General features: G+C 40.7%; 1 protein-coding gene and 4 long non-coding RNA genes across 8 annotated transcripts; 4 read left to right on the top strand and 1 right to left on the bottom strand.

The window, feature by feature from the left end:
- Positions 1-85: 85 nt before the first annotated feature.
- LOC124204805 (RNA-binding protein fusilli-like) lies at positions 86-21,175 on the bottom strand. Of its 3 annotated transcripts, none has more exons than XM_046602017.1 (13): positions 19,997-21,175; positions 17,657-17,803; positions 14,663-14,909; positions 10,275-10,379; positions 10,120-10,174; positions 9,678-9,788; positions 8,076-8,251; positions 7,904-7,998; positions 7,616-7,837; positions 7,304-7,537; positions 6,869-7,082; positions 2,268-2,534; positions 86-1,636 (listed from the first exon to the last, which is right to left on the bottom strand). In XM_046602017.1, the coding sequence occupies exons 1-13, from the start codon at positions 20,120-20,122 to the stop codon at positions 1,599-1,601; spliced, it is 2,037 nt and encodes a 678-aa protein (XP_046457973.1). In that variant the 5' UTR covers positions 20,123-21,175; the 3' UTR covers positions 86-1,598. The 3 variants fall into 3 exon arrangements, with proteins under 3 accessions (XP_046457973.1, XP_046457971.1, XP_046457972.1); XM_046602015.1 differs by having other exon boundaries at positions 2,179-2,534; positions 19,997-20,826; XM_046602016.1 differs by having other exon boundaries at positions 2,251-2,534; positions 19,997-20,817.
- LOC124204810 lies at positions 10,564-11,638 on the top strand. The gene is made up of 2 exons (XR_006879125.1): positions 10,564-11,317; positions 11,410-11,638. It is a non-coding gene; the product is annotated as an uncharacterized LOC124204810 (long non-coding RNA).
- Positions 17,095-17,931, top strand: LOC124204811. The gene is made up of 2 exons (XR_006879127.1): positions 17,095-17,181; positions 17,262-17,931. It is a non-coding gene; the product is annotated as an uncharacterized LOC124204811 (long non-coding RNA).
- Positions 19,451-23,489, top strand: LOC124204809. Its single transcript, XR_006879124.1, has 2 exons — positions 19,451-19,802; positions 23,260-23,489. It is a non-coding gene; the product is annotated as an uncharacterized LOC124204809 (long non-coding RNA).
- A 1,641-nt stretch (positions 23,490-25,130) lies between these two features.
- On the top strand, positions 25,131-26,066 carry LOC124204808. 2 transcript variants are annotated; one of them, XR_006879122.1, is made up of 4 exons: positions 25,131-25,271; positions 25,368-25,434; positions 25,664-25,813; positions 25,883-26,066. It is a non-coding gene; the product is annotated as an uncharacterized LOC124204808 (long non-coding RNA). The 2 variants fall into 2 exon arrangements; XR_006879123.1 differs by having other exon boundaries at positions 25,136-25,267.
- Positions 26,067-26,502: the final 436 nt, after the last annotated feature.

Here is a 26,502-nt window from a genome sequence, read left to right as displayed (position 1 = left end):
GGAAAATAAAAACAATTAATGTAACACAAACACTTAAAACATTCCTCGCTGCAGTGTGGGAATAAATTGCACAGTAGACGGAAGCTTCGTTCAAGAGATGTGTAATTCATTGTTGCAAAAGACACGTGACAAAACAATACACACGAAAAGTATGCTCTTTCTGGAGCCTGAAGTAGGGCAAAAGGGGGAGGGGGGAGTGCAGAAAGTAATTAAGAGAAAGGGGAAGAGAGATAATATCAATCAAAATCTATGTAAACTAGTATTTGACGTGCAACAACGTACAAGGGCAGCGGTCGATGATATACGATGGTACCTCACAACCCTTATAGCTCTCCTTATTTGCAGACAGCAAAATAGTCCATCGGTTGGTTATCAATATCAATTAGATTTTTTAGTTTCATCTTAAGTACTATGGCAAATCTGAAATGTTTCAAACGCAGAATCAGTTATTGCACGAACTCGTAACTTTTTCCTTTCAATTGGGAGTGAAATAAATTTGGGAGGAATGAGAATATATAAACTATGAAAATAAACTTTGAAAAAAAAAATCGATATTGTTAATTGAAGAATTTTTTTCTTTTCAATGAAACCATCTTCAGAAAGTACTCCTTATTCCACATTACTCTCTGTCATTGACAAGTTTTAACTTTGAGATAAAACATATTTGGTTGGGAACTCTCAAGCTTTTTGCGCTTTTTTTTCTTCAAATCATTGCCAAAATCGGTCTTCACTCTAATCAATCGACATTCTGAACTGCAAATTAAAAAAAAAAAACGAGTAGGACAAAACATAAATTAAGACGGTACAATCCGCAACGAGTGCGGAAGGAAAAGAGCTATCAGGCAATTTACTATAATGAGCAGGCGATTGAAATACGCTAGCTATTGAATGTAATTGGAAAAAAAAACAAACGCTATCAAAAGACGTTTTTAGATCGACTTTGTGTGTCAAAACTGCAATGCCTTAGTGGCAAGATTCAAGACGTTTCCTTTTACCGACTTCGGCAAACAGTTTCGAAAACAAAACAAAACAAAAAAATAATAATAGATGACGTGGGCAATGATCGCATTGTCGTATGCACAAAAAAAGGACCAAAAAAACCTATTCAACATCACATCGGAGTGCGGGACAACTTTTGCTGGGTTAGTTGGAGTTGTCGTGGCGACTCCAGATTTGCACGATCAACCCCCAGTAGAGAGGAGAAAACAAAATGTTATTGCCAAACTGAAGATAGAAAATCAACTACAGGTAAAGGGGGAAAGAAAATAAAATTTTGGAGGATATTTCGATAGTTTCAATTCATTTGAGAAACATCCGAATTCGGATGATGATAGATGTCAAAAGAAAGGGTTTTCAAAGTGGGATGGAAAGAAGATCCGATTTGCCAAGACAATTTGCTTCTTTTTAATTATTTCTTCTTCGCGAATCGGATTCTATCCTCATCCACTCTCGTTCGATGTTGGTGCGGTGTGGCTGTTTATGTCATGAAGAGTTCAATGTATCGCGTGCCGATGTTTTGGCGATTTTTCTCCGCTATGGCTCGCTCGGCTTCAGCTCTGTTCGGGAAATTGACGACAGCCTCTCCGGATGGGCGGCCGTCATTGTTGCGATGAATTTGGATGCAATCTGGTGTCAACTGTAAAAGAAAGGCGACAAAGTTAATTTTTCAACTGAATACCAAGTCGACACGGGCATGTCGAGTTCACATTTTGTTTTAAAAAACAAACTTGTTAATAAAGCGGGTGGGATCAATAAAGCATAATGATTGATGAAAGAGTAGACAGTGAAATAAGTCACCAAGACCAGAAACAAATTGAACTAAACTCCATTCAAACAAATGTTATTACACGCTGATGGAGTGAGCTACTGGGACAAAACAATTTGTGAGCTATGAAGTTAAAATTTACGTGAATTGTGCATGTTAAAATTAAAAAGCCATGCATAGTGTGGCAGACTTCGTAGCTCACGATTGAATTCCTGATATTTTTTTGAAAAAGGGCAAGCAACTCAATCAGATCTCACGTTCAAAATGTCTTCCTTGAAGTGACATCCCACGACAGATCATCACATCAGTTCAAACAAGAAATAAAATTTAAAAAAATAAAATAAACGTTAAAAGTAGTGAAAAAGTAGATAAGGTAAAAAGAGAAGAGTTTTGTCGGATGAAAGTCCCCTAACCTCGGAGAAGCCAGAGAAGAATTGAAGAATGTCCGAACATGATGCGGTAAAGGGGAGCCCCCGCATGATTACCAAGGTACCAGGTAGACCTGAGCCATTGTTCGCTCCTCCCGCGGCGGCTGACACGACGGCGGCGGCGGCGGCGGCTGCGGCAGCCGCAGCTGCAGCGGCCGACCCATTGGCAGCTCCGTAGTAGTTGGTGGGGCTAACGGGCGGTGACGGATATGGCCAGTAGAAGATGGGAGGATATCCAAAGGGCGACGGACGAGGGGTCAATGGACTAACGGCCGGGATTATTTGTGGTGGTTGGCCAAACGGGTACGTACCGTAGGATTGGTGGGGCAGCAGTGTTCCGCCTATCGAGTCACGCCAAACACAAAAATTCAGTTTCACGAAAAATCCACATACATTCATCAAAATTCACTCAATTATCAATCTACAAAAAATAATCAAAATATTTCGATGTGACTGGAAATAAAAGGCTAAAGCCTGTGTGAAAACGTCGTAGCGGCAATTAGCGAAGGAGTGGAGTCGAACATGGCAATATTACCGACAAATGCATATGAGTGAAAAAGGTGTTACCCAATAACCACGAATCCAAGTTTCATAACACAACTGATTTCAATTAGCCAAACAAAAAAAATGAATAAAAATAAGGAAGAAACAAAAATCCATTCAACTTACCCCTTCACCATGACACACGTGTGCGCAATAGATAACAACATGCAGCTCGTAAACCACCAGGAAAATGTTTTTTTACTGTTTGGTATTAGTCAACACACAAGCCAATCAATGAAGTAAATGAAATTGCAATGCAACATTCTTTTGAATAAAACGAACCTCCTAGATAATGAAAACAAGAAAGAAAATAAAAAAAAATAAACCCATGCGCCATCTAAAAAAATCAAATAACCACCGGCACATCTGAGAGACAGGAGAACAGTGTGTGCCGAATGCATCCCATGTGAATGAAAAAGAAAAAAAATCAAACAAACATTGACATTGAAGAGAAAAATAAAAACAAAAAGGCTGAAAAATAAAATAAATGCCAACATTATTTACCATACCACGTTGAAAGCAAATAGCCATAGCCATATAACTTGCCCTTACCATACACGTTGGGTGTCTTGCCAGTATAAGTTGTTTGCTTTTTTGTTTGTTTGTTTTTTTAACACCTTGTACCAGTTTTTTTTGGGGGGGGGTAGAGGGGGGAAGTAGCCCGCAGAGGACAGTCGGCGTAGTCTAACAAAGTTATCAACACAGCGCGATATACCAAACATAAATGAACCAACCGAAAAAAAGGAGAAAGGAACACAATGAAACAACCGAAAATTTCCAGCTGGTTTTTTTGTTTGTTTAAACTTTTTTTTTTTTATCGGCAGACGACTGGGTAAAACGAAATGACGTGTCAGTATGTATGGGTGTGTGTGTGTCTGTCTGGGTTGAGTTTTACGAACCTTTGGGACAACCCCCCAACCCGCCCCTGTTTTACGATGGGCAATAATAAGGACAACCGAATTTTACGAAATGCAAAAAAGAGAATCGTCAGCAACGCGAATACAAAAGCTGAATCCCAATCCGCCATCCGAGTGGACGGTTTGTTTGTTTTTGTAAAAGTGACAGCTAAAGCGGATGGCAGAACAACCAAGGCACCAACTTTGAATTGTTGAGTTCAAGCTATGAAGTAATGTAAACTAAAAACTGAAATACAAATTACCGTAAACAATTTGTTTGTTTGTTTTTTTAAGTTCACAAAGCCAATAAGAAAGAATTGGGTAGGGGGGGAAATGTCATGCTTTTTTTGGCTGTTATTTTTTGAATAAATGTCTTTTTCGGTCTAAATGGAAAAATCAGATTCGAATTCGATTGCCAGAAAACTACACGAATCGAATTCAAATGTGGGGGAGGGCGAAACACCAATTTGGGGGATTAGATCAAGATTCCAGAATGATACAAATAAAAAGAGCGAGGCTTTCGGACCACCCAGCAAAACACGGAAATAAAAAAATGTTTTAAACAAATTAAACCAACGAATAACGCAGTGTGCAATATCCAGAGACAAACGAATAATAAGATAAGGAGAATTTTTGCCTTCCAACTAAAAATGTACGACCCCCAGTCAAAAATAAATAAAAAAGCGGAACCACTCAAATACTAAAATTATCCGCGAATCAAAGAGGGGGGTAAAAAAAGATGAGTTTGTTTGTTGAGTTTTGCACGGGAGAGGGGAAACCCAGGATACACCAGTTTGAGAGAACCCTACAGCCACTGATTAAGTCTCAATACGTATCAAGTGCGCTAAACAAAAAAAAAACAGTGTATTATAAATTGAAAAGGGGGGAGGGGAAGAAAAAAAGGAAGTGTTATGATGATTGTATCTGGTTTAATAGAGAGACTGATTATAATAATAGCAAGCCATACACGCCGTGGTTTCTCTTTGGATCCCATAGATCTATATAAAAAAGAAGGCCACGTCAAGGAATAAGGAAAAAAGGAGAGAAAACACAATAGGTAACAAAAAAAAAGTGGGGAAAAACAAACAGAATTTTGCTTCCCTCTCCGCCCTCCCAAATTTTGTTTTTTTCAGTGTGTTTTGTTTGACTGTATTTTTTTTTTCTTAAAAAATAGCCAGCACCTTTTTTTGTTTTTTTTTAAGGGTGGACAAATAATGTGTTGGTGTATCTCGTGTTTGTGCGTAAATGTCCGTATTTTTTGGTAAATTTGAGTCACGAAAAATCGAAGCATTTGGAGAGAGCGAGAGAGTGAAATGAGAAAAACGGGCACAGAAATAAGACCACATAGAATAAAGGTTAGTTCAATTTTCTTTTCGGGGGGAGAAAGAGAGGATAGATAGGGCCACTTGATATGGAAACACACTGCATCAACCCATCAATCGTCATCATCATCGACATTAGTATCGATATACTTGGCAAGCTGGACGCGCGTGGGTTAAAAAAAGGAAATAAAGGACTCCACTTTGACTTCACACAATTATTTTTAAAGATAATTGAACAAAAGAAAAATTTTAACGCGATTTAAACCGAAAAAAAAGAGAGCTATGTGAAATAAACTAGTACATTTAATTCGACAAGGGCATTTACGTCTCTGCGGTAAGGGATAAATCTGAAAAGCGACCGCGATTGAAAAGGAAAATAAACCAAATTTGCAAGGCAAGAATTTCGGGATTAATGGAACGTTTTTGTTTTTAAGACATTAATTAATTTGAATTGAAAAAATCACTACCATACGATCTTTTGAAATAAGGCCATTAGAGGTCAAGCCAACGAAAAAAAAAAATGTGGAATGTTGTACGACAGTCAAGTAGAGGGGGTGAGGAATAAGGAAATGGTAGATGAGTGATTTATAAGGCCACGGGACTAAAGAAAGAGAGAGAGAATCAACAACAGTGTCAACTGGATAAAGCCCGGCATGCAAAATCAACGGTAACCAGACTCGCAAAAAAAAAAATTATACATGTCCCTTTTGTGTGTTTGGTTTTTTGATTGACCAACTACGAAATTAAGTCTCCAGGTCTTTTGCCAATATTCAACGAAACGCAAATAAGAAATCAGGAAAATGGGGTGCGCAATGTCAGAAACAACAGAAAAAAAAAGAATCCCACGTCTATATATAAGTACACGACGAGGGGAATCAATCAAAACATGACCCATAAACTACAAAGCAGGGTAAATGGATGAAGGAAAGGTGAGAGAAGAGGAGGAGCCAGCACCGGACCCGGGGGCGCCGCCCAAATGTGGCGGCCACTGTCTTTTGGCCGCTGCCGCCGCTGCCATGGCGGCTACCGCCATGGCTTGAGAGGCGTCGGCGTGCTGTTGCTGTTGCTGGAAAGCAGCTTCCCACGAACGCTTAAATCCGCCACCCAACTGAGCCGAGGCCGGCTGTGCCGACACGTTAGGGAAAAATGAGTTGGCCGCTTTAGCCGCCTGAAGGGCATTGGCTAATCCGGCTTGATTGTTTCGTGCAAGTTGATTATTGCCGTGCTGGAGACCCAACAGGAACAGTGGATGGTGGGGATTTAGAGCCGTTGGAGTTGCCGGTCCAGCACTGCTGCCGGCCCCGTTACTAGTGACGCCAGCCGGACCGAAATTGAGGCCAGGAAAGTTAGCAGAAAGCATCGGCAACTGTTGCAAAGCCAGCTCTTGCTGAACTGTTAAGTTGCCCATTCCCAGGCCGGGCATTCCCAGACCACCCATTCCAAACCCGAGATGAGAGAAACCCGACTGAGCAGAGCCGGGCATAAAATGAGCCGATCGAACGCCACCTTGACCGAGGAGACCCAAGCCAGAAGGCGGTGGCTGCTGCTGCGATTGAACGGGCCCGGCAGACGGCCGGTGCTGGCGATCGACGGAATTGGGATTAGAATGGCGAGAAGAGAGCGTATAGGTGGATGGGGTAGGCGGAGGCCGGCTAAGTGAAGGATTGGAAGTGGCAGGTGAGGGTGGAGGAACCAAACCCATGAGCCAGAGTCCCTCATGTTGCTGTTTGAGTGCGGCCAACTGAGCCTGGACTGATTGAATCTGAGCAGCCTGAGCCTGTGCCTGGACCTGCTCCTGCATAGCTTGCGCCTGAACCTGGGCTTGGGCTCGCAGGAGCTGGGCCTGAGTGTTACTCAAAGGAGAAGCAGCGGCCGCAGCCGCAACACTGTTGAGCTGGTCCCAGGGCAACATACCAGGAGAGAGCAGAGCCTTTGGAGTGGCCGGAGTCGACGGCAGGGCCAGGCCGCCGGTCAGTACGACGTGCATGTCCTCGCCAGAGCACTGGAACACCTCGATGTAGCGCTGCTTCTTGCCGAACACCATGTAGCGGTGATGGCGCTGCTGGGCCGCCTGGAATGAACTTTGCTCCGAGTCCATCTGGATGAAAGCTTCGCCAGAAGGTTGACCCTACAAATTTCCGTCCACCGTGACGTACACAATCACCACACGCGCCCGCAATAACACACAAAAAGACGGTCAGCTATCTGGGCAATCTTCGTCACCAGACATTTTTTTGAGTTTTCAAGAGTCCATTTTAAAATCTAAGTCTAAGTGAGCAGCAAACCACCAAATTCTATCCCATCCAACCATTAAATTAAAAAAAACGAGAGATGTCATGTTGGTCTTACCTGTGCATTGTAGACCATGTGAACTCCCTGGTAGACGATGCTCTTGGCGTGTTCGCCCAGGAACTCGAGGATGTGTTCCACTTGGGCCTCGTAGGGCAAGCCACGCAGACGGATGCAATCCTTGCGTGTGCCAGACGTAATCATGTTTTGTGGAAGGAGAGGCATCTGCGGCAGTTGCGGAATCAACGGCGCTTGCGTTTCGTACGTGCGGGGATCCATGGACCGGTTAAGAACCTGGAAAGTTGTGAAGAAAATGTGTCAGTTTAAAATCAAAAACGAGTTCCCACCACTAAATTAAGAGTGTCGTTCAACCTGCTGGACTTCCGCTGTCGTCGACCGGAAGAGTTCAATATAGCGGGAGCCGATTATGTCACGATGCTTAGCCAATGCCTTGGAGCCCTCCTCTTCTGTAGCAAACATGACAAAGGCATCACCCGTTGCCCGTCCGTCATGTTTCTTGACAAACAAAACGCCAGAATCTCCGTCCAGCACAGTAGAGCCGACGTCTTCGCCACCGGATTCGAAAAATTCCACCTAACGTCATCCAAATATGAGCATTACTTTTTAAAAAATAAAAAGATGATTTAACAATTCACTTACAACTTGTTTTGCCGTGCAATCGTAAGGTAATCCACGCATGCGTACGATAACTTGTCCACTTCTCGATAAAAAGTTTTGCGCTTCGTTGTTGCTACCTGAAATCATATTGAAATAAATAAATAAATAAGTGTCCGTCTATCGGCATAAACGGTGCAATCAGTTGATGGCATACCTCCAGCGACATCGATAAAGTCCTCGCCGGTGGCTTTGTAGACTTCGATGTATCGCTGTCCGATGTGATGCTTGTGCCGTTTGAGAGCCATGTCGCGATGCTCTGGCGAAATGAATCGGACGAGAGCTTCGCCGTTCCGTCTTCCTTGAGGGCTCAAGCAGAGCGCCACTCCGCCCCTGTTATTATGAGTAGGTTGAGGATGAATGTAAGGACTAGGCATCAGAAAATAACTGGGCAACATGGCTGCTGCTGCTGATGCTATTCTTTATTTCTATTATCGAACAAGATTAGATGGCGCCAGTCGGCCACACACTTGAATCGGAGAGATCGGCTATCAACTAATTTCCGCTTTGTGAAAAACAGAAAAACAAAACAAAAAAAGAAAAAAAAATATTTCTTTTTTGGGGGTTTTGTTTTGTTCCTGATTGAAAGCACAACGGGGCACGATGTTACTGCAAACTATTACAAGCCAACATGCAGCAGTGTCAAATGGCATCCACTGACATTACTTCTCGGCACGCGGGACCCGACTCTGTTTCACAAGAGTAAAACACACACACACGCACACACACACGGATTCGGGTCACGTAGTGTTACAATAACGCAAGGCTACCCACTTGTGTGTCAAGACTGATCTGGCCAGCCACTATACACAAAACAAAAATGGCGAAAAAATACACACACTCACACACACAAAAAACTCAATTCACAACCAACTGTAGCGACCCTGACTGGCAGTGCCGTGGAACAGAATGACACCGAAGATGCCGAGATGCGGATGATGACCATCATCCGCAAGAGGGTGGATAAAGAAAATAAAAAATAAAAATCAGATAAACTTTAGCTGCTGCATGCTGTTGCCCGGGAGGGACTCTCTCTCTCTCTTGTCAGATTAGAATACAAAACGGACTTTGTATCATTGGATGCGTCCAGCTTCTAATCAGTCTCCCCGTACAGACCGCCCCGAAAAAATAAAGAAAATAAAATAAAAGAAGAGCTGAAACTCCCACTTTTTACCCACAAAGTTATTTTTTTTGGGGGGGGGGGGCTGTCCAGTTTACGAACGTGCCTTCTTAAAGTCACTTTCTTTTCTATTTTATCTTATCTCTTGTTAAGCCCAGGGAAAACCACCCCAAAAACCAACATTTATACAAGTCGACGACACAAAATGGATACCCAAATAAACGAAATCAAATAATGGCTGCCCACTTGTAGGAAAATCGAAACCAAAGCGTAAACAATGGAAGAAAAACGGGAAAAAGAAAATTAAAACAGATTTTCGGATGTGCTGTGTGAGCGTATCGTTTCCCAGTGGCGTATCGTCTTACACCCTCCCAACCGTCTTGACCGGAAGCAGCAAAATAAAATTGAAAATTAAAATTAAAAAAAAAAGGGACATTTCTTGCACACGTCAGCTTGGCCATACACACACATGCACGTCGCCGATAAACTCCCGATTTTTTGAGCAATAACAAAATCAAGCTCTTGTACATAACATGATCCTTTTGATTTTTTTAATGAAGTGCACCATCAGCACTGATAATGTGGTTGGTGGTTTATCTAAAAGCCAACTTAACTTGACATGAGAAAGAGATGAATTACCTAGCAACGTTGAGACCGCGAAAGAATCGAGCGATATCCTGATCCGATGACTGCCAAGGTAGACCACGTGCTCGTACGACTGTGTTACTGTCTACCTCTTCATCCTTGGAACTAGACGAACCAAAAAAAACAATTAGAAACAAAAACTATTAGTGAATTGGTCCTTTTAAAAAATGGCTATCAGAGACGATGGGAAAATACCGACCAGTAGCCTCGAAAGTGAGTGACAGTTTAAAGCCGCCTCACAGTCGACCACGTCAAATCGAGAACAAACACACAAAAAGCCCAACAAAATGAAAAGTAACACAGAGATTTGTGTTATCTCTCGACTCGACTATCAGTCAGTCAAAGGCTAAACAAACAGTTAACACAAGACACACTTGTTGTGTGTGTGTGCGACAGATTGATTGGAAATAATCAAATGAAATAAATAAAAACTTACCAAATGCCAGGTTCGAGTCGCAAATGGATCGTCTCTGGGTTCTCGAACTTGTGACCTGACATGACACACAGAGAGAAATGGCGGCGGCGATTAATATTAAGGCCAGGTATATTCTTAATCGAGCGTAATAATAAGACTGGTGTGGGGGTATATACCTTCTTTCAAAAGTCGTTGGAGAATTCGACCCATATCTTGCGCCTCTCTCCTCGTGGCATTCTGCTGAACTACACCAGCTGATTCTTCCGGCTCCAAATTCAGATCTGAATATTATCCAAAACAAAAAGACAAAAATTGTTGTTTTTAACTTGCCCACGTAGCACACACACACTCACACACACAAAACTTGATTTCGAAATGTAAATATTTTTTTATTAATATTTTAAATATAATAACTAGAAACAAGTTTTTTTCATCCAGCACACACACACACACAGGTCTGATAAGAACGTCTCAAGTAACCCGCGTCCAGACACGACAGGCCAGCGATTCCCTCTGTTGCTTCACGAATGGAGAAGAGGGGGGAGAGAGAGCCATAATTCGCATCCAGCTGTACACAGAGAACACACCACTTGTTGCTAGCCCTTCCCCTGCATAGTGCTAGCTGCTGCGTCTCCATTTTCCTTTTTTCAAATTTATTTTTAAGTGAAAAGAGGGTTGGACAATCTTATTTCAATTCCTTTTTGAAATGACGACACACAAATCACTTGGATGTTGTGTGAGTAATTGCGTTTAGACCAACATGAAATATTTCGGGGGGAAATTTTTGGGGGGGGGTTTCATTTTTCTCAGCTCTCCCTTCTCCTTTCACGAATCAAGGACGTACACACACACAAGTGAGCGACGAGCTTTGAATTACACTTGGTCTTTTGGCGCCATCTATGGCTTCGTTAAATGACGTTTGATGATAATTTGATTAAAATTATAAAATACTCTATTGGTAGGGAATATTATTCAAACAAAAAAGGCTCTCTCAACTTTTGATGGATGCCACAATCCACTGATGTATCAATATTTGTGTTTGGCTAATCAAGATAATCGTCCTTCACGTTTCAAGTTCGTTTTTCTAGCGGATGTTAAAAGGCTGAGATCATCGATTCACGTTTCCCCTCTACACGAAAAAAAAAAAAAAGTTATCGACGGATTTCAATCTTTTTTAAGGACGTTTCTGTTTTCGTTTGTCCAACAAACTACTCTCGGCGTGAGTAATGAATCTTTTTTTTATTATTATTATTCATTCTAAATGGGTGCAGTTTTTATTTTTTTTTGTCGATACCCAACGCCATCTATTAGCAAAGGTATAAAATGTTTGTGACCTTGGAAAAGCTGGTGTTACGTTAGAAGGAGAAAACCACTTGGAGGAAAACTAATCCGAAAGAATAATAAGACAGCGACACGGATTGAATAACAAATGGACACATTCTTGCGCAATTAGAGAAACATGGCCGACTCATTAAAATGGAGAGTGGAAAAAAAGCCCCGCCCGTCAACATTATCTTCAAAAAAATATAAATTCCCCCCCCCCCCCCACCAAAAAACCAATGGCGGAGCTTATTTTGTGTATCGATCACTTTGCCTTTTTTGGGGAATAAATGTGGGATGTCATTTTTTTTCAAAAAAAAGAAAAATGATAGCCAAGAAAAAATATCGGCAACGTTTCCGTGGTCAAACAAAAAAAAAAAAACACACACATAACCGAATAAGGGAAAGAATAATAATAATAATAAAAAAGAGAAAATTGAAATTCCATGCGGGACTGATGGCGCGGGATCAGGGTTCCGTTCTGGCTAACCGGCATGGAATTGCCACCCTCTTAACAATCATTTCTATCCTCCCCTCACAAAGAAACATGACCGTACCCGTTAACCGAAGGTGATAATACGGGACCAATCGATTTTTCTAGTCAATTATTTCCCCCTTTATTTTTTGTAAGGAAAACTATTTTGACTTACAGTTTTAATGCACACACTGGTGGTTTTTCAACAAACTAACCAACTTTATCATCACATCATCAGAAACTCGAAATCAAAATTGTTTTCAAAGATTAAAAAACCAGCGGGTGGTTGTTTCAATTCACGTTCCACTACGGTTGTATTGACTGTCGTGTTGAAAACCAGGTTATTGGCAGCCCGAGTATTTCTCTTTTCTTTCCTTACAGGTAAGAATGTGGCTGATTACATCGCGAGAGAAAGAGAGAGAGAGAGAATTGAAAGAAATGAAATAATTCGGCGAAAATAGGTTAGAGTCTGATTCCAGCATTTTTATCTCCGCGCCGGTGGTGTAGACGCCGACCTTCGGGACTGAAAAACCGCACATCGTGCACTACACCACCTACCCTCATTTCTCCAAAAAAGCCATTATGATCGATTCTCTTTCAGAGCGCAAAGCGTTCAACCGCGACTGGCTCCATCTAGACGCTTCTCACCCATTTTTCTTCTTTTTTTCCATAAACAATTAAAAGAACATTTTTCTTTTCTAAAATAAAAAGTACTAAATTTTCTTTCTTCATCGGTTAAATGGGCCTGACACAATACAGAATACGTTGAACTCGCCGCTTTTGATCCAAATTTGCCTAGTCACATTCAATGGGAAAATTGTAAAAAAACGTCCAACTGAATTCGATCGTCAAAGACTTGTCTCTCTCTCGGTCGACACAGCGCAGATGCTTTCCAAGAAGGAAACGGTAATTGTATGATGAATCCTACGGGAAAAGCCGGGAGGTAAATATATAGAAGAAGAAGAAAAAACGAGTTTTTCTCTCTCTGTATGATGAATATCACGAAGACACTCGCACACACAGACATTTTTGTTGGGTAGAAAATGCAACGAAGCATGTCTCCCAGCCAAAAGGAAGGTGAGAAAGCCTCTGGAATGGGAACTTTGCCGGCAGCGCAGGGAAAAACCCAGCGAAAAAAAGAAAAACTGGAAAAATAAATATCTAAAAAAAAATCCCTTTAGGGTGGATATGCGGCCATGTTTGAGCGTGTACACACACACAGAGTCTTCTAGAAGACAATTTATCCACTACACTGTTTTTACCTTTGTTTTTTTCTTCTATTTAACAAGGTCGTACAGGTAATTTCATCACTATTAGCAATCTTAAATTATATTATAACAGCTCTTTTTTTTTAAATAAAATCTCGGCATTTTGGTTTGATTCGTTTGTAGAATTGTTGGCTAGCCGATTTAGCTGTCGAGATAGATGACTCAAAGGAAAAACAAAATGGAACCGAAAAAGTACTCAACAACCCGCTATACCAGTGTGTTGGAGGTATCAAAAAAAGACCATTTTCTTTCCTTCAAAACAGGTGAATAGGTGGGCTGGCTGGTACCTGATGGAAACTGGTAAAAGAGAAGGGAGTCCTTGGGAGAGTTTGTCTCTCTCTCTTTTACCTTTCTTTTTATTCGTTTCTCTCTCCCATTTCTCTTTTACCGAGAAGGGGAAAGAAACCGTTGGAGCTCCTGCCAACTATGGAGGAGGGAATGCCTAGCTGACAATTCAGAGTCTTTTTTATCCTTTTAATTGCCTGGAAGCGCTGGCAGCTATTTAAAGAGCATCATCTTTTCTTCTTCTTCCGTCACCGGATTTTCACGAGACAACCCACCCGAAGGAGGCCCTAAATATCCCGTCACGCGCCACTGTTTTTCTCTTTTCTGTCGTCGACAATTTGGCAATTGCAGCGCCATAAAAATTTCGTTCGTTCGTCCACTCCAGTTCATCATCAGGAAACCAAGGCCAACGAAAATCAGTTTTTTTTTGCTTCGTTCTTATTTTTACCAGCGAAAAAACAGTAAACTAAATCAAACAACAACTACTACGACGAACCGGATTGTTAAACAAGGATAGTCTAGGCGTTGCCCGGATCTACCAGCTCCAACAGTTAGCCTCCCTCGTTGCAACCAAAAATTGGACAACAACACGTTTTGGGTTGTTTTTTTCTTTGACTTGTTATTCTTCCAAATGAAATAAATGTTAACTGTTTCGGGGTCCAACGTGAAGGGGGAAGGAAAGACATTGTTTTAAAAAGTTGTTGGTGTTAATATTATTATCATTTTTCCTCCAACACACAACGAGGATGTGGTTTCATAAGGCGACACGATTCCCATTAGAAAGTTAATATCGTCTTATTCATCAATTTATCTCTCTTTCGATATGACGTCGTGAAGAAAAACGGGAACTTCGTGCGTCGAGGTTACCTGGCAAAATCGCCTCCAGCCAACGGGGCCACACCCTCTCTCCAGTAACCGCAGCGCGAGCCCTTCATCACCCCACCTCCCCCCCCCCCCTTACATCCCCACCTTCATCCGGTGACTTTCCCAAAAAAAGACCTGCCCCCCCCCCCCACATCGGAGTGTGTGTTGCGTGACGCTCCCGAAAAAGCAAAAAAAAAATTTCGTCTATATAAGATTTGACCTTGAACTTGGGGAGGTGGTGCAGATTATTATTTTTCTCACATTTTGTTTTTCCCATAAGGAACACCCACCGTCGACATTTTGTGTTGAATCGACTGATTGAAATAGTAAAAAAAGTCAAAATGGGACTTACAGTTGATCATGTCTTGAATCGAGTTGATTTCGGGCGCGTTCGGGAATCCTTTTCGGAACTCTTTGCGCAAGTCGTAAAAGATGCCGAAAACGGCCGGAGGATCGTTGATGCCTTTGGAGCACGTCTCGGGCAACAGGCACTGGCGTAAAGGGAGTTGGCCGTCGGTCACGATCACGATATTCGTTGGCTGGCCAGTGGGCGGCTTATGCTCCACTTCGGTCGACAATTTCTGCAGAAAACTGTCCACCTGTTGAAACACGTCGAAATATAAATGAAAGTCATGAGAAAACAGAGACAAAATAGAAAGAAAAATAGTTTTGGGGTGGCATCAAGAGTTGGTTCAACGACCTCCCGCCAAACGATTGAACGTTGATGCCGTGTACATTTGGGAAATGGTGCGCGAAATGACAGGCTGCCTCGTTTCCAAGACAACGCCACGTGCACGCTTCGAGTCATCTCTCAAACCTTGAGCTGGTCCCGCATTTATATACATAACAAACTTTCACTAGCATTTTGTGCCTGGTGGTGGTGGGTTCGGTCGATGGCCCCTAGCCCTATTTCTTTTATCCCCCCCCCTCTATTTTTCTATTTTTCTTTTTTGAGAAAAATATTTTTTATTATTGTGTCCTTCTCGACTGGTACCAATTTTTCAATCTTTCCATTGAAATCTTCCAGTTGTGTCTCATCTCATCGACCTTTTTCTCTTCTATCTCTTTCGAAAACATTTTCCAGGCAGTCTATCCATCACGGTCGACGGATTCTACTCCGGGGCTGAATTCGATATTGGAACCCCCTCTTGTCCTAGGGGCTTTCTTAGATAACATCTCATTATCACATGATGGCACATGCACCATCATTCGAATAATATCCAAAATTTGTAACAAACCCCCCTTCTCAAAAAATAGTAGACGTAAAAAAAATAAAACACATTTAAAACACGCACGTTGCACGTCAAAACTGATTCGAGAAAGTCGGTCAGTCTCTTATTTGACTAACACGTGCATCCCGACAGGCAATTTCATTGCATTTTTACCGAAGAAAAAAAAAGCAATAAAGAACAAAATGGGAAAACAGTTTCGAAATGAACCATCAGTCATCTGAGCGCGCCACCGAATGGAACATTTGATGATTTTTCTATTTTCGTCGTTTTATTTCTTTCTTTCTTTGGTTATTTTCGGAGGGAGACAAGTGAACATTGTGAATTCACGAGGGGCATAAATGTTGCCCTCATATTTGTTCGTCTCTTTTTAAGTTTAAAAATAAAAAAACGGAAAATAAAAGTAGGGATATATAGACGCGAGGTATCTACGTGGCTAGAGTATTAAACAACCGCGCCAGGATGTGGTTACAATAGATTTCCTTGTGCCAACGGCGTGTCATCCATTCAAGTTGTTGTTGTTGCTGCTGCTGTTGCCTTTAGCCCGGATGGGGAGACCATTCATACGGAATCGACGTGATGTCATTTCTTCCTCTTATTATTTTCCAGCCACTACGGAATGATCATCGACAAATTTCAGCTGCGAAAACATTATCAGCTATTCGAACATGCATCTGTGCCAACAGATATACACACACAGAGAGAGAGACGACCGACAAAACACCTGTTCACATACCATTTCCCATATTCACCTGGGCCAACTGCTCTCTCTCTCCCCCCACCAGCTCACCGGATACCTTTTTGTCTCTAAACAATTCGTGACGTTCATGGGGGGAAAACGAGTCCACTTTTCCACCCCCTTTGACGTCGTCGCCATCTTTTTTTCCATTAGCTGCAATAGTTAAAAAAAAAAAACCCAAAACCCTGACCGAATAAAATATATATAACAATCCTGGTGGCAGCGACCGTTTTCATACGAAAAAACCCTCGTGCAATTGTTCTTTTCTTTTTTCGCCATTGTATAATCTTCTTCTTCTTTCCTCATGTACAATTTGTTAAAACCATCTGGCGTGTCCGTGGCTTTGTAAAATTGCTTGAAGAAAAACTGAAAATCTCCCGTGGCTAACCAATCTAACATTGAAACGCAATTCCAAATGACTTTCTGCTGCCTCCACTTTCTTGTAGCCCATCATCATCATCTTTATCTATTTTTGCATGCATTATTAAGAAAAGGTCAAGCACGATTCATAATGTTCGGCGGCGTGAATCGGTGAAAAAAAAATTTTCTTTTGGGGTTGTACGGCCATTATAGAACGTGAGATGATGTGCGGCTACCAAACAAGAAAAGAAAGAATCACCTTGAAGCTTTTTCATTAATTTTTTTTTCTCTCTCTTTTCTAGTATAACCCTCCCTCTCTTTCAATCTCGTGAAGATTCAAAACACGCCAAGTGAGATGGAGAAAGATAGGATGGAGAAAAACATGACGGTTGCCTCGGGGTTACTGAAACAAAACTAAGAAACTAAAAAAGAGAATTTTATACAAAAAGAAGTCAGAAATAGGAGAGGCTCGCTCGAGCAGTTCATCAAGTTTGAAGCGCTCACATATACGAAAGAAAAAAAAAACTGCTTGTGTAACATTTTGTAGGTTTCAAAGCCCCGCCTTGGCAGTGACATTTTGCTCTTGATTGTCTAATGTCTAATTCATTCTTTTTTTTTCCCAGCGTGCAACAGCCAACTCTTCCCGTTGGTATCGCTTTACGTGCACACCAGTTAGTAAAAGTAATTTAGCTGCCGACAGGAGGACGACGAGATCCCCGAAAGAAAGAAAAGAGATGCATTCATTATGAATACGATACGGTTGTCTTTCCTGTTTTTCTCGACTGAAAAATCTTGGCGTTCTGGAACGACGCCGACTTTTCTCTCTATTTAAATTTCTTGTAACTTTGTGTGTTATTTCTTCTTCTTCCTTCTGAACACCGTCAAACCCAGCAGAGAGAGTTCTTGGACAGCGCATGCGTCAAAGTCACCCAACAGGTTTTTTCTTTCTTTTTCTTTTGATTCCAGGAGGGTAAAATTCCTGCCTGTTTTTGTGTTGGCTGCTGGCTGCAGCTTTTACCTGAGAAAGGACTTGTTCCAGCGAGTTGCCTTTGGTACGGATGAGTTCCTCGGAGAGACCCATTTCTTCTCTGGCTTGCTCCGAAAGGACATTCTCGTTGATATCAGCCGAACGTGGTTTAACCCAGTAGTCTTGCACGGTCACCACCTGTGGAAAAATAAAATAACAAACAAGAAAAAAGACCTGGTCAGTGAATCTGTAACTCGGCAACTTGATTACGAAACCAATAAAATGAATTTTGAGAAAGAAAACTCGGCGGTTGTGCCGAGTGGGTACATTTTTTGTTTTTCTCTCTGGCAACGGTACCAGCACGAAAATGCCACCCAACTAGTGCGCAAACTATAGCAGCAGAACCAAAAGACTGAAGGTCGCATTCTTCTTGGCACGGCGATATTATTATATGATTATATATTTTTATGTACAAATGTTTTTCCCAGGCCGCAGCGTAATTAAAGGTAGCCCCGGTTTCCTTCCAGTGGCCTTGAAGACGCCGTTATGTAGTGCCTATGCCATAGCCGCCGAATGTTTCCTTGTTCTTTTCTTTCTTTTTTTCCTAGAAAATACATTTTTATTTTTCTCCATCACATGTGACGTCACTGGAAAAAGATGTACGAGCTCAATGCACAAAAGGATCGCCAGTAGACCATAGAGGTCAAAATCGTGTTGCATCTGAGTGACCTCTTCACGCTCGACGAGCGCACCAATGTCCCGTTACGATGGAAAATGACGACCTAATCGAAGGATTCCATCTTTCGTGAATAATAGACGACACCATCTCGCAAACCCACGGGCCAGAGCGTGAGCAAACCTTCCCTTTTGGTGTGTGTGTGTCTCTTTCTCTCTCTTTATTCATACCCTAAAACTGCCCCCAAAACAATAAATAAATAAAAGAAAAATGAGCGGAGGGGGGAAAATTGTCTCGATAAACCAGTCACGCTACTTTAGCGTGAAGATCTATATAGCGCTTAAAAACACCGAAGGAATAAAACAAAACTTTCTAAGAGAGAGAGAGAATTAGAGCCCACGAGAATAAAAGAAAACTCGTCGCACCAGCAAACAATTGAAACGCAGGTCAGTCAACCCTTTTTTTCTTCCTCAGAGTGAGAAAAACTCCCCTTTTACAGTCTTATACAACAGGTAGCGGTCAAAATAACGTGCAAAACTCAAAAGCAGATTTTTTGTTTTTGTTCTTTTTTTGTCAATCGAATATGATGGCTATTGGTTTGTTCTTATTCTTATCTACTTAACCTGTTTAAATGAAATAAGGGAATCCTTGTTTGTGTAAGAGACGGGAATAAAATGAAAAACCTGCTGTTGCTTGGCAAAGCTTCGGTTGAATACAGCCCCATAAAAGGTGACGAATCAAATTTAAGCCTGGCTAGCAACATGATAAAGACAGCTCACTTGGCTACAATACGAGGAATTAAGATTCCCCCCCCCCCCCCCCGTTTGAAAATGAACCAATGGAAAGCCTGCCATATGCGTTCAAATCACCGGGTTTCCCATCATCTGCTCTTAAAATCTTTTCAACTGCATTTGAAAGAAGGGAAAAAAAGTTGTTTTAAACAGGTTACAAAGCCCGCCCAGCACATCTTGTGCCATTAATCTGAACGAAAAGTCGATTCTGTTTTTAAAAAGATAATCCCGACATGGCAAATATAAGCGGCCGAGTGTTGACTCATGATTTCACGAGCAAGTCCCTGATTGTCGCGTTCAAATGATAAGACACACGTTACGCACACACACACACACACACACACAATATGTGTATACGTACAAATACGGTGTGTGCATTATCACTGGAGACTAGTAGAAAAGGGAGGGGTTGTCTACCCGAAAATAAAGTTGGTTCCTAAATACACATCGCTGGTGGTGGACCCTACGTCAACAAGGAACCTTCTTTTCTGATTTTCTTATGTGTGTGTGTGTGCAACTTGAAGTAAGTCAATATTGAAAGAGACCACCATTTTCCCAAAACTTCTTTTCGTTGGGTGTACGAGACCAAACGGTTGATTCAACATTCGTTTCGACCGCACGGAAAAAACAAAACAAAAGAAGAGCTGCAAGGGGGAGAGAGAAGAAGAAAAAAACAGGTGGTCACGACACTGAGGCGCCATCTTGGATTCAAGTGCTTCAGCAGCAACAGGTAAGAAGAAAGGCATTCCACCTAGATTGTTCGCTATTCAAAGTGAGAGGTGAACGCGATAAGGCAAGTGCGGGGCTTTAGACTAAACCCCCAAGTTTTTTTCTTATCAAATGCAACTTCTGGTAATAAACAAAATCTAAACGCTTTACATTTAAAAATAGGAAAAAAATATGAATGCTTGTTGAATTGTTTACCTGGTTGGTCTGCATGTTGACAACGACCAGACAGATGAAAACGATTTCTTCTTCGTCAGAACCGAGTAGAGGACCATTCAGACCGGCTGTGGCCAAATGAACCACGCTCAAATACGTCGTCGCCATGGCGTAGAGATTATTATCTTGCAGAGTAGTAGTTGGCTAATTTGTTTGTTGTTTTTTGAGGGGGGGTTTTAACGGGGGGAAAGGGGTGGTCGATTAAATATTATAATAAAGTTCCGTTACGACGTTGATGGTGCGAATTTTTAAATTTTGAGTCACTATTCGAGAGAGAGTTGGCGATGTGTTGCCTCAGTTCCAGCACACGACACACAAAATCTAATAATAAGATACGACTCTAAAACGACGATTTTAAACCGGTTCCGAGGATCGGGAGAGAAGGAGACAATCGACAGAAAGATCTTCAGTCCAAGGTGTTGAGATTATGATGACGTGCGGTACTTGGCAGAGAGTATTTCTTTTGTGTTGTTTAGTGAAATGTTTCCCGAAATGTGTCGAGTAGAGAGAAGTACTTGTGCCGAGTTTTTCGTAGAACGAGAGAGAGAGGAACACGAAGTAAAACGAACAACACCCACGAGTAGCAAGAGAATAAAATGTTGAAGAATTCCCCCCCGGAATAAAATAGGAATTACCACAGAGCGAAGTAACTTATTATATAAAATAATAATAACAAACAAATCCCAAGAAAACCACCACACAACTATTTAGTTTAACACAGTCAAGTGTTAAACAGTCAAACAAAACCAAAACCAACAGCCACACCGAGTTATATGACAGCCCCCAGTACACTGGCTGAAATGAAGGAAGCTCCCACAGGTTTATTTTCCGAGGTTCGGCAATTTGCCACAGGTGAAAAACTCGCAAGTACATCCGTTGGCCGCTAGGCAGCGCCATCACTACAACACAAACTGGCAACTCTGCACTCTCGATTGGTTTTTGACAAGACTTTTCTTTCTTCTCATTTTTTACTTCGTTATTTTTTCTTGGCATCAACAACTTTTTACGCAATCAACAATATAAATTGGATGAAAGTGTCAAAGAAAATTTACCAATCGAAGTTCTGGGACCGGTTTGAATGTGAAAATGTACAATCAAATATGATCCAATGTTAGGCAGGGGTTCCCCCCTTCACTCGATTCTCATATTCGACCTCGAGATGGATTTTGGTCATTCCTCCAAGTCCAAGCTTTTTAAATTCTATATTTAGTCATTTGTCTCCTGTTTGGTAGATTTGATAGACTTGGGTAGTTCAAACAAATGAATAAAAAAACTAACTTGAATTCGACTAATCCCTAAGGGGGTTGATTGTATCTCTCAGTTTTCAAAAAGGTTTCAGAGGAAGGTTATTCCCGTGGTGGTTTAGGATCAAAATGGAGCTCCGGGCTATTTCAAGTCTTTTTTTTATGTATTTACCTTTCGCTCGTTCGTCTACTTTTAACTACATATTCATTAACCTGTGTGACACGTCACTGCAACATTTTTCATTTGCTTGCGGTTGGGTTTCCCCATTGCGACCCGAATTCGGGAACGTGATTATACAATTCCGTTGATTCTACATTCGAAAAATCGGGAATGAATATACTAATATAATATTCTAAAGGCGTCTCCTCACACCTTGAATTGCTACTTAAATATATAAGGTTTAATTTTGCTTGATTCAGTCATTTAAATCAGTTTGAGAGTTTGTTGGAACCGTTGAGCGCGTGCTCCGGGGATGATTCCCACGATATTTTCAATCAATTTGTACTCTGCTTTCGGTTGGCGCATTTGGCGATACACACACACAAGAGTTTGCGCATCGTCGATCAACAAAAAATAAATTGCACGGCCGACTGAGCGAATCAATGTTTTATTTTTAAAAAATAAAGAATATTTTTCTCAAGTTTTTAGGCCGGAGTCGACCTTGACCTTGAGAAGTTGCCGAGAGGAAGAGCGGACATCCTTTCTCTTCTTACTGTCTCAGGGCAAATGGGAAAAAGCAAAGTCAACAAAAGAAATGACAATCATTTTCTTTACAGAAATATATATATATACCAGCCCCCCCGATGGCGGATGGTTTTTTTTTTTAATCTTTCCGCTGGATATTTCCTATAGAAACCGCTCCGCCTTCATTTCATTGAGCCTTGGTCTATCGGACTTGTCGAATTCCCCCCCAAGTTTCTAGTGAATTACGTAGGGCTATTACCTGTAGCCGATAAAGATTTTTTTTATCGCGTTCTGTTCCAAGAACACTCTGCTACGTACAATACGTCATTGTAAAGCCTATGTTAAATTATTTCAAAGAATTTTACAAAGAAATTTAATAGCATTTGTTTCTTTTTCCAATTTGGAATAATTTGAGATCAGTATAGTTGTGAAAATACCCTTACATTGCAGCATTAGCACAATAAGTTGATCGGATTAACTAGTTTTTATTGAAAAATTATGGTGAAAAAGATGGTTTTATTTAATTTTTTTTTAAACGTGCAATAGGATAATTTAATTCGCATACATTTCTGATTTAATTGCACTTTTTACTGGGTGCAGAATAATTTAAGCTGCTAGCGAAAAATTGCTAAAAATACCAACCCAGGTTAAGGCCAGTCTGAATACTGTTAATAATGAGCTTCGGCTGGCGACTTGATGTCTTAATATAGCAGGATTTATTTCTTCCTTGAGCTACTTCTCTTGAGTTCTTGAGAAACCACTGTGATGGTTAGAAATTAATGACAATGCAATCAATGAATATTCAAACCGTAGAATTTTACGATGCAATGATTCGTGGTATATTTTTCGCGGGGTTTATGAATGCAATATAATTTTTATGCATTTTACGAAGATTAAAAATGATAAAATTTCTGTCGTCTAAAAGACTGTTTATTTCGACACCCATATTTGTCAAAACTAATCAGATTTGTCAAGTAAGATTTCTGTGATGGAGTCGCTACACATGCATGAAAATAAAGCCAAAGTATCACCGATCTGACGAGTTATGAAAATAATCCTAAGTACGCAAGGAAGTCTTTTCATTTCCGTTATTTTGTTTGTGGTCAAAAAGAGTAAAAGTCAACATGAATTACGTGCTTGCGACTGACAGCAGCACTTTTATTGTCCACTTTCTTCCGCTTCCTCAGGCCTCCTCCATCATACGTATATGCTATTTTTACGAATACAATAACTTAGAAGAAAAGAAAACCTTGGTTCCAATGAATGCTTGTCTTATTTCTTTGACAGTTATTTTTCTTTCATTTTAATTCTCACAGGTTGGAAACCATCTCGTGACCAACGAACGAACAAGACCACGTCCGCCGGCCCCTTGCTTGCTGGTCTAACAGCTTTTACTACCAACTCATATAATCGAACTTGCTGGGTGCGATCCTGGGTGAAATGATCCCCAGCATTTTCTGTTGAGTGCCTCTATAAACATATGAGTATAAAATATGTCATAAAGAAACATCAATCATGACATACTCGACTGATTATAGAAAGATTTTAAAAGTTTTATTGTTATTGCCAAATTGTCTTACGTATTTGTGTTTCATGCATGGTTTTTATCAAAACTGTACAGCAGTTTTTCAGATTGCATTATTAAATGTTTAACAACTATTTGACAGTATAATTTATGAACATCTAATAATTTTAGAATCTAAAATTTAATTATGGTGTCACTTGGCGGAGTCAAATATTTCAAGGGACGTTATTGCCTAGTAGAACTGTGTAGTTTGCTCTACATCGCTTCATGGGACATTTTTTCGTTCTTTTTGAGACGCTTTCTATACAGCTTCTAAATAGAAGTTCACGCATACGTACATTTAGCAATTTCAACAACTTTCACGGTAATGTATTGAGACAACTATTTCACAACGCGACTTTCGCAACTGGGAAAAATGATCCTAAAATAAAACTACATGCAATGTATTATTAGTAAAAGTTTCCAAATATGATATTCCTGGTCTGTAACTCTGTATATTTAGCAACCAGCTAGTCAATGAAAATAAAATATTGTGAGTTTATAGCACAGGCACATTAACTTTACCTTCCTGAGGTTAGTACAAAATTAAAAAAGCAAATTCCGTCATTTTAATTTGCTTAGTCTGTGTGTTCTTGCCACGTTACGTTCACCTTCAAGCCAAAAACGGTGACCTACTTTGCGCATGAATTACGGTATACAATTTGAACCTTTAGCCTCCATTTGTTGAACGCTGTGTCGGTGTGTCCGTTAAGTAAAGCTAAGGTTTACCACGTAGAGTACATATATCCTGATGATCGGCTTACATTAAGAAATAGAGAATTTCCTTGTTACAAGTATGTTGAAAAAACTGACCGCGGTTAGTTAGAAACTCGGAACATTGAGAAACTCAAAACTTAGTAAGCAGCCGAATCGGTCCGTACTGTTCTCGTCGGAAATTTGTCGTACTTTCGTCACAAACTATTTCGCCTATGTAGTAACTTCACAATCCTTGCAGACAATCTGATAAAAGTCTACTCCAGTTTATCGAGTTTTTCTGCTTTTCTAACCGAAAAAAACAACAACACCATATGTTATTTACTCCCGTTTCTTGGCCTCAAAAAGAAGACAGCATCGAAAGGCAAGTGATTAAAACTCACGACTGTGTTTTTTTGTTTTTTTTCAGGACAAATTCTCGCGTTCTAAAAAGATTTAGATCATCAGGTTAGCAGCGAATAGAGAGGCTAAATTTTGGCAGCACGATAGTACTAGTACTGGTGGCCTGCAGTGGTTGCCTGACCCAGATGACCCTAGATAGAAGGGAATTTCATAGACATATGGATTTGGTTTGTTTACTGAATATTTTTTTTTAATTTTAAATAAATGGGGCGTCTGTTTGAATCAAAACTACTCGACATAATTACAGATAATAATTATAAGATGCCGAAAAAATGTTACCAAACATCTTGGCCTTTCTGTTTCTGGTGAAAGTTGGTGAACGCGTCAGCAGTTCCAGTTATATTACTTCGAGCTTCACTCTGGCAGCAGTTCTGCGCAAAACGACGAAAAGAAAAAACAAGCCAAGCCACCTTTTACCTTGATTTTACCGTTATTATTTGGAACCTCTCGGCTCAACCACACTGGTAGGGTGAGATGCTGGAGGCATGAAGGGTTTCCAAAGCGCGTCTTCCGTAAAACACAACTCCGCTAGTTTCCATTCAGGTCTAGGAAGAAAACGGTCGACGAGCCTTTGGAGCCAGTCATTCGCAGTATTCTGAACAGGTAGCACACCAGGTTGCAACGCTGAAGAGTATACACGCTCAGTAGGTTAGACTTGTTTGATTACCAAGTTTGAGACTCGATAGCAATTAAATGTCTAAAGTTTTGTTTGATTCATTTATTCATTATTATTTCAAAATATAGAATCGGTTAAATTAAAATGGCGATTGATCAACAAATGGGACGGAGCATTGTTGGAAAAGTCATCGAGGTAAGTTATTTTCAATTTTCTTACACATTTTATCTGCCTCTGGCAAAGACTCCTGACAGAAACATCTTGCTTGACTTTTTTTCTGGGTCAAACACAGTTTCTTGTGCAAGACATTTAATAATGCTTTCTGTTTTGCATTTCGAATGGCATATACATTTCATATGTTTTACATATTTCTCTAGATGGTCGATCGTAGATAGTTTCAAGTTCATTTGCTTTATATTTCTAGACGGCCCCATCTCTCCTTTTCTCAGCTGTAGTGTACGGAGTACCTATAGTGTACACTGCAGGCATCGTAGCGGAAATTGTTTTCACGACGTTTTTCAAACAGACCAAACGGGGTCGCCCAAGCGTCTCAAAGGCAGTCGATAAACCTGAGGTCAGAACAATTGGAAAGTAAACCAAGTCTTATCTCTTATGCTAATTATCACGATTTCTTTTCTTTTAGGCTAATAATACAGCGCGCGCTCAAGGCACTTGTGGGGCATTTTAATCCGGGTATCACGTTTACACTTAAACAGAGACACCATGTAAAGTCCAAAACAATTTTCAGACATTTTTGTTCACTATTAAAACAAATGAAATCGAAGAAATATACATGCTGATGCAGCATGATTCTAATTTGCGAAAAAGGCGTCCTTTATCTCAATTATTTTCTATATGGCATATTTGTCAAGACACATATTTACCGGATTCAGTTTGGTTTACAGACGCCATTGTGATGTGAGCCATTCCTGTGTTCATTATAAAGGGTTTGGAATATCAAATATATAGTGACATGTATAATTTCAAATTATAATTAAAAGGGCTTCTTTATATTAGTAACATTGATCATTTACATTTGATGTGAAATTAATTATTACTCATACTTAGTGCCTAGATGGTCCAAACCGTCGCAGGCTCTCGTAACTCGGACTACTGAAGTAAATTTTTCGGGGAAAAAGTAAATTTTCAATACAAGCTAAAACAAGGGCGCGTGCGGAAGCCTCCTTTGTCCTTACTCTCCTCCCATTGACCCCCTCCCTACTCCTACTCTTTCTATCCTATTACTTTTTCTTGTAAGATAAA

Source organism: Daphnia pulex, chromosome 10, assembly GCF_021134715.1.
Source record: "Daphnia pulex isolate KAP4 chromosome 10, ASM2113471v1".
NCBI lineage: Eukaryota > Metazoa > Arthropoda > Branchiopoda > Diplostraca > Daphniidae > Daphnia > Daphnia pulex.
This window is presented reverse-complemented; position numbering and strand designations above follow the sequence as displayed.